Below are 17788 nucleotides of genomic sequence, written 5' to 3' on the forward strand. Positions count from 1 at the left end.
AAGTGAAGTCGCTAATTCATCAGCTACTCAACAAATTCAAGAAGTTGAACCTATGCCATCCGCTGGTCCATCTAGACCATCCTTATCAGGAAGAACAAGCGCTCCTAGACAATCCAAGAACACCAAGTTTTTTCTTCCTTTTGGGCACTAGGTATATCAATAATGAACTGTCAACACGTGTTGAACCAGTCCAATACATGTTCATTCCAAAACCAAAGCATGGCATATTTTATCTTGACGGCCAAAATCACATGTGCTTTCAAAGCACTAATGATCTTCCCTCTGGTACCATTGAACACTTGTTTCATCTTCTCATAGAAGGACTTGGTCACTATGAACTAGAAAGAGGATATTGTGTGCTGATATCTTTGGAGCTGAGTTGAAGATTAAAAGAACTTAAAGTTGATGAATTCAGATGGGTTAAGCCTGAGATCTTGAATGAAACTGAAAAGTTCTATAATGGTTCTTCAGATGAATTTGAAGAAGAAGAAGATTAGTTATGAAATCATCAGATAGGGGAAATTGTAAGGTCACACCTTATGATTTGATGAGTCAAACACTCTAAACATCTATCAGCATCAGCGTCTACAACACCGACATCGCCAGCGTATCAAGCCTATCAGCGTCAGCGTATGGTATAGTTATTCTATTGTAATCTTTTGTATATTAGGTAATGATATAGATAAGTATATAATAGATAGCAGATCCAATAACCGTGTGATAAGGAACGGTTCCTAGTATAGATTAGACACAACCCATTTAATCAAGGGATATACTTGTATAGATTAGTATATAATCAACATTAGGGTAAATCCTAATGTTGCGTTCGTCTTGGTGACCATCTTTCTGACAACCCGTCTTCTTGGTGAAGACAAAACCCTTTCTTAGTGAAAGACAAATTGGAGAACTCATTGTCTTATTTACATTTTGTTCTTTATTTTATTAGATTAAGTTTTACTTTCGTCTTTATACTTGAAGTTTATCCAATCGATACAAACCTTCACAAAGTCTTTCTTGGTGAAAGACAATTTGGAGAATATCTTGTGTTCTTTACTTTCTGTTCTTTATTTGTTTAGATTGGTTTGATTTTGTTCTTTATACTTGAAGTGTATCTGATCTATAAAAAATTTTAATTAGTATCAGAACAGGTTTTTGATACACTCAAGTAATCATGTCGACTTCCAACAATCTCAACAACTGTTGTCTCAACAAGATTCCTCCATTTGATGAGCACGACTTTACCATGTGGAAAACTAAGGCCATGGTCGTTATTGAAACCATGGACTATGAGACGCGCAACATTGTTGGAAAAGGCCCTCATGTTCCAACATATCAACCTATGGTCAATAATGGTCTCTTTGGTCCCGTGAAGCAAAAGCCAGAGACGAGTTATGACGACGATGGCAAGAAGCTTCTTAGTCTTGATGTGAAAGCCAGGGTTGTGATAGGAAACTCTCTTCCCTATCACGTGTATCATCTTGTAAAAAATTGTGATTTAGCTCAATATATGATGGATAAGCTGACAGTAGCTTATGAAGGCACCGTGGAAGTCCATGTCGCACCCATTAACAACCTCAATCGAAGATATGAGCATTTCTTTGCTCAACAAGGTGAGTCACTTACCCAAAGCTTCAATAGGTTTAACTGTTTGGTCAATGATATACGCAGGATGAGAACTATCAAGAATTCATCTCAGTTGGTTCTGAAGTTTCTCAACTCTCTTGGGTAAAAGTTGGGAACATCACTCTGATGTACTTAAGAACAGTGAAAAGATCAACGTTATGGATCTAAACTCGTTGTTTGGAAATTTGCGAAATTACGAAGAGACCAAAGCTCTTTGTAAAGACATCATGAAGGACTCAAGAAAGGAAAATTATGTAGCCTTGGTTTCTTAAAAGGAAGCAATGAAGCATTTTAGCGACTCAAATATCTCAGATCAGGGTGGGGAGAGTGATGAATATCTCACTGATGAACTTGTCGCCACCGCTGCACTTATTTTCAAACATTATGAAGAAACAAGGTCAAATGGGAGTTGAAGAGCTCAGTTTAAGGGAGGCAGCAAGAAGGTCCCCTTCAGAAAAGAAAAACTCAAGTAACTATTTTAATTGTTGAAGCCCTGACCATTTTTCCATGGATTGCAAAGAGAAGAAAGAATCTCAAAGTTTTGAGAATTACGAAGTGATGTACAAAAAGTTGTTGGCTCATATGAAGAAGGAAAACATCTCTCTTCCAAAAGCCTTCATTGCAAAACAAGAGGATCATGAAGAATGGGTGGAAGAAGAGGATACATCTGAAGATGAGGGGATGGATGTTAAGGGTGTAATGGCTCTTATCAATGATTCCCCTTATGGTAATCTTAACATGTGTGACGTTGATGATTCTCACGCTATCCAATGATCAAGTATAAATCTAAGACAAACTTGGTACCTAGATAGTGGAAGCTCTAGACACATGACTGGTTTCAAGTCCATCTTAACAAACTTTGCAGAGAAGGATGGTCCAGTGGTGATCTTTGGTGACAATAGTGGAAGAGCTGTTACGGGTGTTGGAACTTTTGAGTGTAGGATGATCAAGCTGAAATATGTGTTTTGTGTCGAGGGATTAAAAGGCAGTTTCATCTCCATCAGTCAACTTTGTGACGCAGGTTATAAAGTTCTTTTCAATTGCCATGAGGGAAAGGTGTTTGATTCTGAGAACAAAATTGTTCTTACTGGACTCAGGGACAACAACATTTATATGGTTTGATTTTGTTTGTTTAGATATTGCTACGTCATTTGTTGCTTCATTATTTTTAATTTTCTGAACATAAGCTGGTATTTTTCATTTACTATAACTATTTGCTTCAAATTTTCTTTTAACTTTGATTTTACCGAAGAAGTATACATTGTACATTATTCTATTAATTCTTGACTATTTATGTTCGTCTCTACCTATAGTTACCTTACTTGATTTGTTGCTTTTGAAAGGGTCAGCGTGTCATTCTTTGAATTTATCACCTTCCTTGTAGAGCTAGTTGACGCTTAATCTGCATCTTTTTCAGCTCCATCCACTCTCTCCCTGATGCTGATGCCACTAAGTGTTCTTCTAGGCACATATCTCTTCCGTATTGAACATCCTGTCTCTGTTGAAATGGGATGATGTGAAGTTTGGTAACAAAGCACATCTATTTTCATAGATGCTCTCACAGCAACACCAACTCTGCTATGAAATCCATAGGCGTCTTCAACAAGACAGTGCTCCCACCTTCTCTTCCTTCAAGGATCACAACGATTGGATCCTTCTATTTTTATCTTGGTGACTCTCATAACTTGAAGGTTACAAATATTGGATCTGCTTAACTCGTTGGTTACAAAGACTAATTCATGGTCTTCTCTTGTTCTTGGTGAACATGAAGCTTGGAATCAATCTACAAAATCTTAACGATTAAAGGCATTCTCTCTCTTTGTTTTCTATGAATTATGTTTCTTGTTTGATATGATTTATCTTTGCTTGCCTTCTTTTATAGCCAGATATGAAGGGATGATATCTTGGAAAATAGAAGTGCATTTATGGCCATTCAATTCAAAAGATTTGATGGATCGAGACTTTATCATGCTTGTGAAAAAAGCTGCAAAAATATGACTTTTTTAAATATTTCCTTGTTTGACTAACTCTTTTGTTTGTATATTATTTTGTACCATTTTTAAAAAGGGATATGACTGTGGCAATTCTAAGCAATTGGGTCTCTCATCTCTCTTTCACAAAAGGCTCTCTCGGCAATCATCTTCCTCAAGCTTTCACCATGTCAAAGCCTCTGTACGAGTTTGCCCCCAGCGCTAATGTTGTCAAAGGTCCTCATGCCCCTGACTCTACCATCATCATTCAAGCAAACAATGTAGTGTTCTCTGATGACATCCCAAAGCAGTTTGAAAACTCAAGAACTGAAGATTTTGTCGACTCTGTCAAGATTTGTCCTCTTCGATATGCCTTCTGCGACTTCCCAGATCCATTCTACCCTAAACAAGTATGTGAGTTCTACTATTCATGCTCTGTTGATTCTGATGCTCAAACCATTACTGGAACCATTTGAGATGGTCAATATAGGGTTACTATTGATGTGGAATCTTTTAGAACTGCTCTTCATCTTCCTCTATTAGTAACTTACTCTGAAACTCCCTCGGAAGAAAAGTGCAAGTCTGTTCATGGAAGATTATGGTACAATTTTAATCTTCAGGGCACTACTCGTGATCGTTACAAATACACTCTTCGTCAGTCTTTTGGTATAGGATGGAAGTACCTAACTGGGGTTATTGACAAATATATTTGACAGAAGACTGGGAGTTTGGATCAACTGAATCTCTTTGAGCAAAGGATTTTGTTTTCTATTGTGTACAACAAAATACTAGATTTTGCTCAACTTTTTCTTGATCAAGTGATTGATTGCATCACTGGGAACAAAAATCAAGTATATGCTCCCTATCCCCGTTAGCTTAGACAGATCTTATCTCGTGAGGAAGTCTATGTTGAAAGTCATAGGATTATTATTCCAATTCCTGCCCTCTCCTCAAAGATTATTAATGTTGCTCCACCTGAAGATGATTTTCATATTACTGAAAAGATGCAAAAATGGATTGCAAAAACTTACGTGGTTGAATCCTCCGACTCTGAATAAGATAATGATGAGAATAATGATGAAGAAGGCTCTGATAATGAAGGGGTTGATGAAGAAAAAGACACTAATATTTAAGTATATGAACATGTCACCAATGTAGAAGACTTTCTTCAGGGAATAGACTCTCCTCCGAGGATGAAAAAGCACATTTGATTCTCATCCATTTCTTAATCCACTTCATCTACATGAGATATTGCACAACATGGATCAACCCCACCTTTAGTGGTTACTACTGAGCCACTAATCCAAAATGAGGTATCTCCAAGACCAGCATTTCCTTCTCCTCAAGTTGAGAATGTTCCTCCAATGCCAACACCTATTCATATTGTTATTGTTTATCAGGGGTAATCCAACTCCAACTTTGAATCAATTGTACTTTCTCAACTTTCTCTACAGGTGTAGGTAACTCAATTTTTGGGAAGAATATTGTCTAAAGTTTAAAAGGATGTTGTTGATATGAAGCAGTTTATGGCATTGGGTGTTGATGATACCGATGATATGGTTATTTATGACTCTCCTCCAAACTCTTCAGGTGATAACCCTCCTCCACCTCCACCTCCATCATCAAATCCTCCTCCACCTCCTCCACCATCTAATTCTCCTCCTTGAACTCCTTCACCACCTTATGGTTCTCCTCCCTAATCTGATGCTGCCAAAAAGAGGGAGAATAGTCAAGAGAGTCATGATCAACAAAAGCAAATGGTGTTGATTACACAAACTCCATCTCAGCCTGAGATGCCTGAAACTGGAAGAGTTGAAGCTAGCCTCCAAAAGGAAATTATTGTTGTTAACATTCTAGATGTTGATGCAACAACTGATGATCAGCCCATTCCAGACACTGGTGATAAATCAGAAACCGATGACTATGAAGGGTTTATTGATCTAGGATTCATGCCACCAGCTGTTGTTCCTGCTGTTTCTTTGACTGTCATCTACCCTGATTCATACTTTGAGGGGGGAGATTCCTCAAGGAACTAATAGTGACATTAACACTGATCAACTCAATCCTCGAAAAAGGGGGGGGGGCTCATGACGCTGAAGCTGGAAGTTCTACTACTAGTGATCCTTCAGCACCTCCTCCTTCCAAGAAAAGCAAGCTCATTTTTTTATCTGAATGAATTAGATAAAAATGGAGTTTAACTGTTGATGAATTAAGAGAGATCATGATAGAGAATAATGTTGTTATTTAAGAAAAGAAAGAAGCCATAAAAGGTGAAAGTTTGTCTGCCAAACTTGCTCAAGCTCTTGCTTCCGTTGAAGAAAGTGTTGATGTTCAAAGCACTAATGATCATGTCAAGAAGATTCAACTCTTTAATAATAGTGTGGAGAAACAACATAGGGTTTCAAAGCGGAATGACCGGATTGACAGAAACAACTTTGGAGATGTTCTGACTTGTAGAGAAAAGCCTGATCCCATTATCAGGGTAAGATACACCAAACCAAGGAACAAGTCTATAAAGCTTCACTTGGTCAGGAAGAAGACGGGATATGAATACACTGAGGTTGTATTTGCTCATGAGCTAGTCAAATTTGGCTATAGTAAGTGGCTAAAAATTCAAGAAATTATTAACAAACACAAGGGTATTCATGCTCAGGAGGTGAAATTGGCAATTCAGCAGCTACTCAACAAAGTCAAGAAGTTGAACCTTGTGCTGTCAGCTGGTCCATCTAGAACATCCTCCTTAAGAAGAATAGGCACTCCCAGACAGTCCAAGAATACCAAGTTTCTTCTTCCATATTGCACTAGGTACATGAACAATGAAATGCTAGCAGGTGTTGAACCAATCCAGTAGATGTTCATTCGAGAACCGGAACATGGTATCTTTTATCTTGACAGTCAAAATCACATGTGCTTTCAACACACTGATGATCTTCCAACTACTCCCACTGAACACTTGTTTCATCTTTTCAAGGAGGGACTTAGTCATTTTGAACTGGAAAGAGGATATCGTGTGCTCATTTCCCTGGAGCTTAGTAAAAGATTGGAAGCGCTTAAAGTTGATGAATTCAGATGGGTTAAGCCTGAAATCTTAAAAGAAGCTGACAAGTTCTACAATGCTTCTTCTGATGACTCTGAAGAAGAAGATTAGTTTTGACATCATCAGATAGAGGGAGATTATATTGTAAGGTCTCACCTTATGATCTTATGATTCAAATACTTTACACACCATCTGTCAGCGTCAGCGTATACATCACCATCAGCGCCAGCGTATTAAGTTTATCAACGTCAGTGTGAAGATAGTTTATTCTATGTAATCTTTTGTATATTAGGTAATGATTCAGATAAGTAGAGAATAGATAGCAGATCTGATATCTTTTTTATGAAGATTGGTTCTTAGTATAGATAAGATACAATCCCTTCAATCAACGGACATACTTGTATAAACTAGTATATATTCAACATTAAGGTGAAAAGCTAATGTATCTCTACATCTTGGTGGCGTTGATAGTCTTTGTGACTATCCTTGTGACAAACCAGTTTTCTTGGTGAAAACAAACTCTTTCTTGGTGAAAGACAATTTGGAGAATATCTTGTGTTCTTTACTTTCTGTTCTCTATTTTTTTAGATTAGTTTGCTTTTGTTCTTTATACTTGAAGTGTATTTGATCAATACAAACCTTAAGTCACATTACCTCCCCGTTTAAAAAAAATTTGTCTTGACATTATTTTGTTCCATGATTACTTTATTCCACTATTGCTTCATTCCACTATTTTTTCGTCCCGCTAGTGGAGGGAGGACCGTTGAACAGTTACGGGTACTTCAGTTTTATTTGATCTTTGCATTCCCAAATAAACTCCAACCCTCTATCAGAGTTCCATCGGACTTTTACTATAGGTATGCGGCTTTGTTGTGAAGCTTTTGATTTCTCGACCCATAATCTCCACCGGCTTCTCCACGAAGTGAGGTTTAGTGTTGACTTGGATCTTATCGACAATAATAATGATGTTCTCATCATAGAGACACTTATTGGGATTTCCTAAGTGGAAGGTAACCTAAACATTGTTGAGTTCTTGAGGTAACTTGATTTTGTAGGCAACCAGAGTAACCCTTTCTAGGACTTCAAAATGTCTGATCTAACGGGGATTTAGCTTACCTTGTTTTCCAAATCTAATGAAACCTTTCCATGGTGCGACTTTCAATAGGACATGGTCTCCTACTTCGAATTCTAGGGGTTTACGTCTCACGCCAACATAGCTTTTCTAACGACTACGTGCGACCTTTAACCGTTCCTTGATCTGAACAATCTTTTATGTGGTTTCCTAAATGATTTTGAGGCCAGTACGTAAAGTATCTCCAACATGCTTTCTATCCAGTTGTGTATCTCCAACTTTTGCCCATTATAGCAGAGAATGACATTTGTGTCCATATAAGGCCTCGAATGGAGCCTTTATGTTAGTATGATAACTACTGTTGTATGAAAACTCGACTAACAGTAAATGAATATCCCGTGAATTACTGAACTCTATCACATAGGCATCGAGCATGTCTTCCAGCGTTTGTATCGTACTTTCACTTTGTCCATCCGTTTGAGGATGATTCGCGATACTCATGTCCATTTTGGTTCCTAGGGCCTTTTGTAATATTTTCCAAAATATGGAAGTGATTCTGCTATCTCGGTCCAAGATAATAGATATTGGCAATCCATGCAGTCTGACTATTTCCTTGATATATGTCCTGGTGATTTTCTCCATCTTGTCGATTTCTTTGAAGGCTATGAAATGGGCAGACTTGGTCAAACGGTCAACCACTACCCAAATGGTGTCATATTCGCTTGAAGTTTTCGACAACTTTGCTATGAAGTCCATGGCTATCTGTTCCCATTTCCATTCTGAAATCGATGGTTGTTGTAGTAGTTGTGATGACTTGTAGTACTCTGTTTTGACTTTGGCGCAAGTCAAGCATTTACCGACATACATGGCAATCTCTGCCTTCATCCGGGGCCACTAATAAAGCTTCTTAAGATCGAGATACATCTTGTCTAATCTAGGATGTATCGAATATCTCGACTTATGAGCTTCGTCTAAAACTAGGTTCCTGACTTCACAAAACTTCGGGGTCCAAATTCGATTCATGAAATATCGTGTTCCGTCTTCCTTGACGTCAAATTGCTTGTCCATTCCTTGTAGGTTTTCTTCCATGATATTTTCAGGTTTGAGAGCTTCTAACTGAGCGTCTCGAATTTGGGTGGTGAGATTAGAGTGGATTGTTAAGGTTAGAGCCTTTACACAGAGTGGTTTTGCTCGTTCCTTCCTGCTTAAAGTGTCTGCTACGACATTTGCTTTACTAGGATGATAATGAATTTTGCATTCGTAATCATTTAGCAATTATACCCACCTTATTTTTTCTCATGTTGAGCTCCTTCTAATCGAAGATGTGTTGAAGGCTTCTATGGTCGTTGAACACGATGCACTTTGTTCCGTATAGGTAGTGTTTCCAAAATTTTAAGGCAACCACTACAACTCCCAATTCCAAGTCATGGGAAGTGTAGTTTGTCTCGTTTGGCTTAAGTGTTGGATTAATGTCTAAGTCCATAACTATAATTGGTAAGACTTGACCCGACCAGGCATGGTCCATTTGGGTTGCATGGCATCGGGACAATTGGATAGACAAGATGAGGAAAAAGGATACTATTGATTTACATTAATATATTATAAGTTCTAATATATTAATATATAATCATATTATTTAATTAGTATTGATCAAGAATTAATTTATAATTAATTAAGTGATCAAAAGGAACTAATTAAATATGGACTCTAAGATATATGTGTGTGATGGGCCAAGTTCATTTAGGTTGGGCTAAGCTTTCATGGATAGTCCATGGAGTGTTTATGTTGGGTTTTAGTATACTACAACATCCTATGGTGCACATACAACCCTAAATACCTTGGATCTATGTTTTCTCTATTATACATGCAAATGGTTTCCAAGGAATTAAACCTATAACTAGCATGCATTTGACATAAACCATATAATATACCAGTTAGGGAAACATACCTTTTATGTGGCTTGAAGTCTTGATGTATTTGGCCTTAAGAGCTTAGCACCAATAGTATGAAATGCCTCAAATGGAATCACAACACACCTAGGACAAAGGTGGCTCTTGAGAGAGAATTCCATGCACCAAAACACCTCCATATTTCTCTAAGAAAAGAAGTGGTGATTTTGGCTATGGAGTAACCTATTTATATGTAGGATTCCAAGGGTCATGGGTATAACCCATAATCCATACCCATGGGTTTTATGATCCATGGTTCATGTGGCCCAACTCTTTATGTATCCATACATAAACTTGGTCCAACATGGATCATAAGCCCAACACATATAAATATAACTAATTATCATAATTAGTCCCCATAGATTTAATTAGTCTCTTTTGATCACTAAATTAATTCCAAATTAATTCTTGATCGATACTAATTAAAACATATGATTTCATATTAATATATTATAACTTATAATATGTTAATAAACCATAAATAACCTTCTCTCAAAAGTCCATCCTAACAAATTGTCCTGATGATATGCAACCCAAATGGACCATGCTACTCTCGGGTCAAGTACATACTAATAATAGTTATGGGCTTAGACATCTAATCCAACAGTCTCCCACTTGGATAAGTCTAAAACTATTATTGCAAGTACGACTTCATAACCCGACTAGCAATCGTAGCTCTTAAAGCCGCTGTCGAACTCTGAATAAATCAATGACGCGTCCATTAGATAAGGGGTCATATATTCCTCCATTCTAGATATCATATGGACTGCGACATGGATTATAATCATTCTCTCTGTCCATTTGTTGTTTCATGATTTTCGATTTATGATGACTGACTGATTGAACAAATCAAATCAGTCCTGGCATGGCTAAGCACTCACATGTGTCATCGCTAAATCATCGAGGGGCCCACAGATATCGCTTTTATCCCGAAGGTAAAAGGAATGGATAAACTTCGACTCATATGGCTTGTTCTACTACTTGTTGAATCATACACAAAGGCACGATTTATAACATCGAGTTACCAAATGCGTTTTCGTGCAATCAATGTATAACCAACTCATAGTAACAACTCATATCTCTAGGTTTGAAGAATATAAGATATTATCGTCTCATGATCACTCGTGATAAAATCCATGAAGTGATTCAAATGAGCGCGGGTTGAATCCAATACTCAGAACTTATGAGCACTCATGAGTGTTGTAGCACCACTTTGTCCACCAACTTGGACCTCTACAAACCAGCCCATGACAGTCTTGATTCATATCTACTTCCAACATATGACCGACTGTGGATGGTTTGAATAACTTAATCATTCAGGAAGAGCGACTTAGTTATTCTGGAAGTCAAAACATGCAAAGTGAAACACAAGAATAAATGAATCAAATATGGTATCAAACCCTATGAATATAAATAAACACTTTTATTTATCACCATACTGATTACTCATTATTCATTGTTTCGGTTTTATCAACTTTATACCTGAATTAAAAACACTAGTTGTCCCATGCTCCAAGCATGTACACTATGTTTTTCTAAACAATAGCTTTGCCATACAGCAAGTATGCACTCTATGTTTGTCTATGATCCTTACTTTGTGAAATAAACCAATTGAACATAATTTCAATGATTCTAATTTCACACTCCCAAATCCTTATCGAAAAATGTGAGAATTTCAAATTCCTATCATTTATCGAAATCTGTTTAGATTTTAAACTTATATGCACTGACCCTCCTGTAATGAATATGTACAAAGTCACAAAGACTTGTCAACAGTTATTATAAGGTATTCCAATGGAGATCAACTCCATGGAAACTAAGTCTCATATTCAAAGTACATTGCTTTGGACATGCTTCTTGCATTAAGTTTTCTAATCTTACACAGATAACTTCCACCTATGGAGACAACTCCATATTATCATTTTGACTATCACTTCTGAACAAGAGATGCCTCTTTTCAGAATATGTCAATATGGTCCTTCCAAAATTAGCACTATACTTCCAACTGTCCCTGAGCAACCAATCTTTGGTAAACCTCAGATTGTCCTCGACTATTGCTTAATCATTTTAGTCATATCCAATTCTAGACCTTTTCCATTCTTAATGCCTCTGGGCATTTGGAAAAATTTAGAAATGACAAATATTATAGCACATGCAATCGATCCTGTACCCAAAGCAAATGGTACACGATTCATGATGTCTCACATAAAGACATGATTCTAGACCAGTCTTTTGCTACAATATTTTTATTTGCCATGTTTTCAAAATTTGACTATGAAGAGGGATGCAGTAATCATAATCGAATTTTAAGAACGCAATATATTGAATTTCCTTAAGTTGAACCAATCCAACATGAAATTCATATATATATTCTTGACTAAAGATGATTAAGGTCTCAATCTAAGCCTTTAGAACTGAAATGAAGTATATTCTCTCCCTTAATTATAGCAAAACAACTTTTTCAATCCCTGCAGCCTCACGAATTGAAACTTTTGTTTTCTATAATTAACATTGATAACTTGCAACACTAACAATAATTATCATGCTCCCACTAACATGATGATTATTAGCATAACACTTATGCTCCCACTAGCTTTGACATGTACTCAGAAATTAGCTGGACTTCTAGAAATCAATACTTTATTGACTTTCTTACCAAAGTTCAGATTTCTGATACGAGATGCTTTGATAAAACTTTATCAAAATCATACACCTTTCCTTAGATAGCATGCATGTGTGTCTAAACAATTTCAGAACTATGAAAAGGGATGCCGTAATCATAGTCTCAATTGTTTAGACCTTTTGCCATCTGCTTCAAATCTACTTGGTGGAAGTGTTTCCTCATCATCATTTTCATGAATCGGAGAGAAACCTTATGACCCTTAGATTTTATGGTGTATGTGTTCTTATCCATGTGAATCGTCAAAACCATAGTCACAAGACAAGGATAATGACAAATCCAAACTCATATGGACTGAACTTATGCAATCTTAACTTCTTGCCACCTGGCAGTACAGGGCCTGTCATTGCTTCCAAGTTGTTATGCAACCAATTGAGAACTTTCAGAACTCCTATGCAAAGCCAACTTTAACTGGAATGGGCACAGAATATGTCAACACGATAGGTTATAAACCTCAAGTCGTGTGCTAGTGAAGAACCTCAGGTTTTATTCTTGATTAGTTCTTGAAATTCTTTTTAGGATCTTTAAGACTCCCACTATCCTCTTGACATATAAGACTATTTTGCCAAATATTCAAGAGATAGTGCGGATTCTTTATCCAGACAAACACTTCACACAATTGGCCTTAGTTGGTCTTTGTTTTATCCAAAACATCACAACTTACCAATTTCAAATGTACAAGAGTAGGACACTTTTACTCTTACATTTGACAAGTGTTTTAAACCTTTCTTTAAGATATGTCACTCAAGTTACAATCTTGGAGTATGACTCTAAGAATTGTTTTGGAACGAAGTATGACTCATCTTCCTGATCTAACCATTTCAACAATTCATGACTCCTCTTCTTAGTCATAAGAATGCACTAAGATGACCTTTAGAGGACTAATTGTGATATGATTTCTAAATCATTAAGATGATCACAAACATGATACTAAAGTACTCTCCCATCTTTTCAGATTTGAGAAACTTTTATCTTTCTGCCTAATTTGATTCTTCCCATTCGTTCTGCCATACATTGAGACTTTTCCAATGTTTCAGAATTATACTTAAACTTGTAAGTATAACCATATTTACTAAACTTTAATAAATCAAATAGTCTTAACGAGCTTTGTGGTGGACATGACCAGTGCACAAGAATGTGTACTCGATCCCTTTAGTCCTTCACTTGACTCACACATCCATGTGAACAAGTAATTAGTCTTGATTTTCCAATGCTTGAAAGTTCTCATTCATCATTCTATTCAACTTGCATGATTCCAAGTTTCGGTCCAATTGAAACTTGGGTGATGAGGAACTTTCCTGATTTGGTAAATTTAGACACTACCACAAATGAAAGAATCAAATCCATTTTCCAATATTACTGTCAGTGGAATCATATAAGCAACAATTTTCCATAAATGCCATTGTAAGGATACTTCAAATAAATAAAATTAAACAATTTTCTTTTATTTTAAAACTTTGCGGAAAAACTTATCCTTACAATCCACATGGAAAATTGTTGTTATCTATTCCTTAGCAATATATCATAACTTCTTAAGCAACTGCTCAAAATTCTGATGCGATCGAAATCCACCTTCGCGATCAGAATCAGCATATACTTCCTTTAAGATTTCTCTCTATTCTTTGATTCTTAAAACATCAACATGTGACCCAGTCACATCATGTAATGAGGATCTCAGAATAGAACTTAACAGAGTTAGATAATGGGCTCTACCTGATGTAGAGTCAAACTTATTGACTTTAACATCCTTAGGTAAATTTGGCAGCTTTGCAATCAACGCCCCTTCCTTTGGCAAAATAAACATATGGACCCTTTGGTAATGGGACTATCTCAGACTTAGCCTTTTTCTTTACCATTTGGTCAACCGGGTTGACTATGGCCAATCCTTTTCCATTGGGAAGAGAATGATTTTTCTGGATTTCCAGTGTCACCATTGTCACTGTCCATAAAGTTTTTGGGAAGTTGATCTTCTAATCAAATTTGCTTTACTATCGTTCCAAATCATTGTTGATTCAGCAGCACCAAGCAAATAGATATGATCATAAAGGTTCATGTCATAGTCTGTTTCATAGTAGTCCCAAAGGAACTCACTATGTGACTTAGAAAAGGATTGAACATCCAACTTTCTCGAGACTTTGACACCCAACTCTCCCGGCTTGTCAATATGTGACTTCATCTCTAAGATGTGATCACACATAGACCTTGCTTGCCATTAGGGCTTGAGTGACCTTGAACTTGTGGGTTAGGGAGAATAATTGAAGGAGGTGGAGGAAGAGAAGTATGAATTCCATGAGCCAAACTCGGGAAGTCATATTCATTAGGAAAGATTGGTTTGGGAAGATCATTGTTGTCTAAACCAGACATCAACAATGGGAGAAATTCACGTAAAGTTGATTTAAGTCCTTAATATAACACCCAATATGATATATTAAGGCTAGGACGCAACAAACTATTTTATAACTTGGAAGAGGGATGCCGTAATCCAAGCTATAAAATATTTGAAGGTAGGCGAATGACGATTCACCAATTTCCACCAAGATAAACGAAATGTATTATTAGGTTTTAATTGGTTTTGAAACTCCTAGATTCTTTTGAGATTCATTGAACTTTTCAATGGCATGTTTCAATCTCGAGTGTGCCCTTCAGGTTTTGTGACTGGGATGCCGAGGATCACAAAACAAGGTGTGAAGTAACCATGCAAATATACTTGGTACCCTTAATATTTACCCCTCAATCGATGTGCCGGTTAACCACACACGCTCCAACGATACTATGATAAACATTAAGTTACCCTTTGCCTACCTTGTTAAGTCCAGGTTAGTGTGCCGGTTAACCACACACGCTCCACTAACAGCTTAAACAAAGTGCAAAGTGTAATTTCATGGATTAGCACCTTATTCACATTTTCCTAAGTAACTAAGATTGAGAATTTATAAGTGTTTAGTTACTTAGTATTTATCATTATACTTATAATGAAGGGAGAATTATAGTCCTTGTCCTACCTGTTCGGCTAATGACCCTCCACCGGTCAAGGAAGCGGTGAGTGAGAGTGGACACCCATTAAACTGCCATTTTATAGGTAGTAACCTTATACCCCCTTATAGACCGGCTTCGTGAATGAGGCCTACTAATGGTAAGACGACTTTATCTTATACATATCTATATAATTAAAATTATAATAATAGTATAAGGGTTGAATTTTAAACTTTTAAAATTCTAAGGTCTAGTTTGGAATTAAAGTATACATGGGGGTAACTTTACAAATTCCAAAACTTGAGGACAAGTTTTGAAACCTTTCAAAACTCTTGGATTTTTCATAACTTATGAGTTTAATTAAGGTTTAATGAAAAAAAAAATTCAAGTTCCATAACTTGAGGACAAGTTATGGAAGACATTAAATCATTTAATGATGACATTAAAAATAGTGACTCTTCTATTTTCATAACCTATGAGACTTAATGACACTTTAAAAAGGAAAAACTCTTCACTTTCCATAACTTGAGGACAAGTTATGGAGTTCATAAAAACCATTAAGATCAAATATTCCAATTAACACAATAATCAAATATTTTTTCTATGATCTAGATTAAACTCATAAGTAAAGATAATTCACATCAACAATTTTCAAGAAATTAGATAATCATATAAACTAATACAAATCTTGAAACTTTGACAATTATCCTTTGAAGACTCTTGGAATTCATAACCTAAAGAGTTAATAAATGAGACATTTCACATCCATAACTTATGGAAGTTTCAAAACTCTTAAGATCATAACTTTAAAAAAAACTTTTGAGTTCCAAAATTTTATGACAAAATTTGTAACTCCTTAAAACCATTTAGATCAAACTTTTAAAACAAATAAAATAATCATATCATTCTATCTTTTAGTAAATTGACCTAATTCAACTCTTGTAGTAAAGTGACTCAAATTTTATAAATAATTAGTTTTCATAAAATCAAGTAATTATCATAAAATTTGACAAACTTCATGTTTTTTTTCTTTTTTTTTTCCTTCAACTTGAAAAAAAAATACATTTGCATCAAATATAATAGAAAACAACCCATGGCTCTGATACCACTGTTGGGTTTTAGTATACTACAACATCCTATGGTGCACATACAACCCTAAATACCTTGGATCTATGTTTTCTCTATTATACATGCAAATGGTTTCCAAGGCATTAAACCTATAACTAGCATGCATTTGACATAAACCATATAATATACTAGTTAGGGAAACATACCTTTTATGTGGCTTGAAATCTTGATGTATTTGGCCTTAAGAGCTTAGCACCAATAGTATGAAATGCCTCAAATGGAATCACAACACACCTAGGACAAAGGTGGCTCTTGAGAGAGAATTCCATGCACCAAAACACCTCCATATTTCTCTAAGAAAAGAAGTGGTGATTTTGGCTATGGAGTAACCTATTTATATGTAGGATTCCAAGGGTCATGGATATAACCCATAATCCATACCCATGGGTTTTATGATCCATGGTTCATGTGGCCCAACTCTTTATGTATCCATACATAAACTTGGTCCAACATGGATCATAAGCCCAACACATATAAATATAACTAATTATCATAATTAGTCCCCATAGATTTAATTAGTCTCTTTTGATCACTAAATTAATTCCAAATTAATTCTTGATCGATACTAATTAAAACATATGATTTCATATTAATATATTATAACTTATAATATATTAATAAACCATAAATAACCTTCTCTCAAAAGTCCATCCTAACAAATTGTCCTGATGATATGCAACCCAAATGGACCATGATACTCTCGGGTCAAGTACATACCAATAATAGTTATGGGCTTAGACATCTAATCGAACAGTTTAACCCATGGAGCATATGAAATGAAAGGTCATGGGTATTAGGGTTTAACCCTAATCTCCACACTATATAAAGATGTCATTGGTTGGTGAAATTGGGACTAGTGTGTGTACACAAAAGGGCAAGGCTGATTTCACTAGAGAGAACCAAAGTATCCTTATTCTCAAGGTCATTCCAAGTGTTCATGGTGTTGTGTGAACCATTTGAGGTGTCACACTTGGGGCACTAGGCACTCAAGCTTCATGAAGACAAGTTACATAAAAAAAAGGTATGTATTCTATCTATTTTATTACCCAAGTATATGATATTTGTATGCTAGTATAGGGTAATATCTTGGAAACTTCATATTTGCATGTATAATAGAGAAAACATAGATCCAATGTATTTAGGGTTGTATGTGCACCATAGGATGTTGTAGTATACTAAAACCCAACAGTGGTATCAGAGCCATGGGTTGTTTTCTGTTATATTCATGCAAATGTTTGATTTTCAAAGTTGAAAAAGAAAAAAAAAACATGAAGTTTGTCAAATTTTAAGATAATTACTTGTTTTGTGAAAAACTAATTATTTGTAAAATTTGAATCATTTGCTATATGAGTTGAA

At 36.0% G+C, this 17788-nt stretch overlaps 1 protein-coding gene across 1 annotated transcript; it reads left to right on the forward strand.

The window, feature by feature from the left end:
- Positions 1-1171: 1171 nt before the first annotated feature.
- LOC145113687 (uncharacterized) lies at positions 1172-1729 on the forward strand. The gene has a single exon (XM_079049748.1). The coding sequence runs from the start codon at positions 1172-1174 to the stop codon at positions 1727-1729; it is 558 nt and encodes a 185-aa protein (XP_078905874.1).
- The last annotated feature ends 16059 nt before the right edge of the window (positions 1730-17788 follow it).

Source organism: Lactuca virosa, chromosome 5, assembly GCF_052849685.1.
Source record: "Lactuca virosa cultivar CGN04683 chromosome 5, Lactuca_virosa_CGN04683_v6, whole genome shotgun sequence".
In the NCBI taxonomy this organism is placed as follows: Eukaryota; Viridiplantae; Streptophyta; class Magnoliopsida; order Asterales; family Asteraceae; genus Lactuca; species Lactuca virosa.

Bases quoted from the DNA above. Each gene is read 5' to 3' on its own strand.
- LOC145113687 (XM_079049748.1), top strand. From the start codon at position 1,172: ATGTCGACTTCCAACAATCTCAACAACTGTTGTCTCAACAAGATTCCT.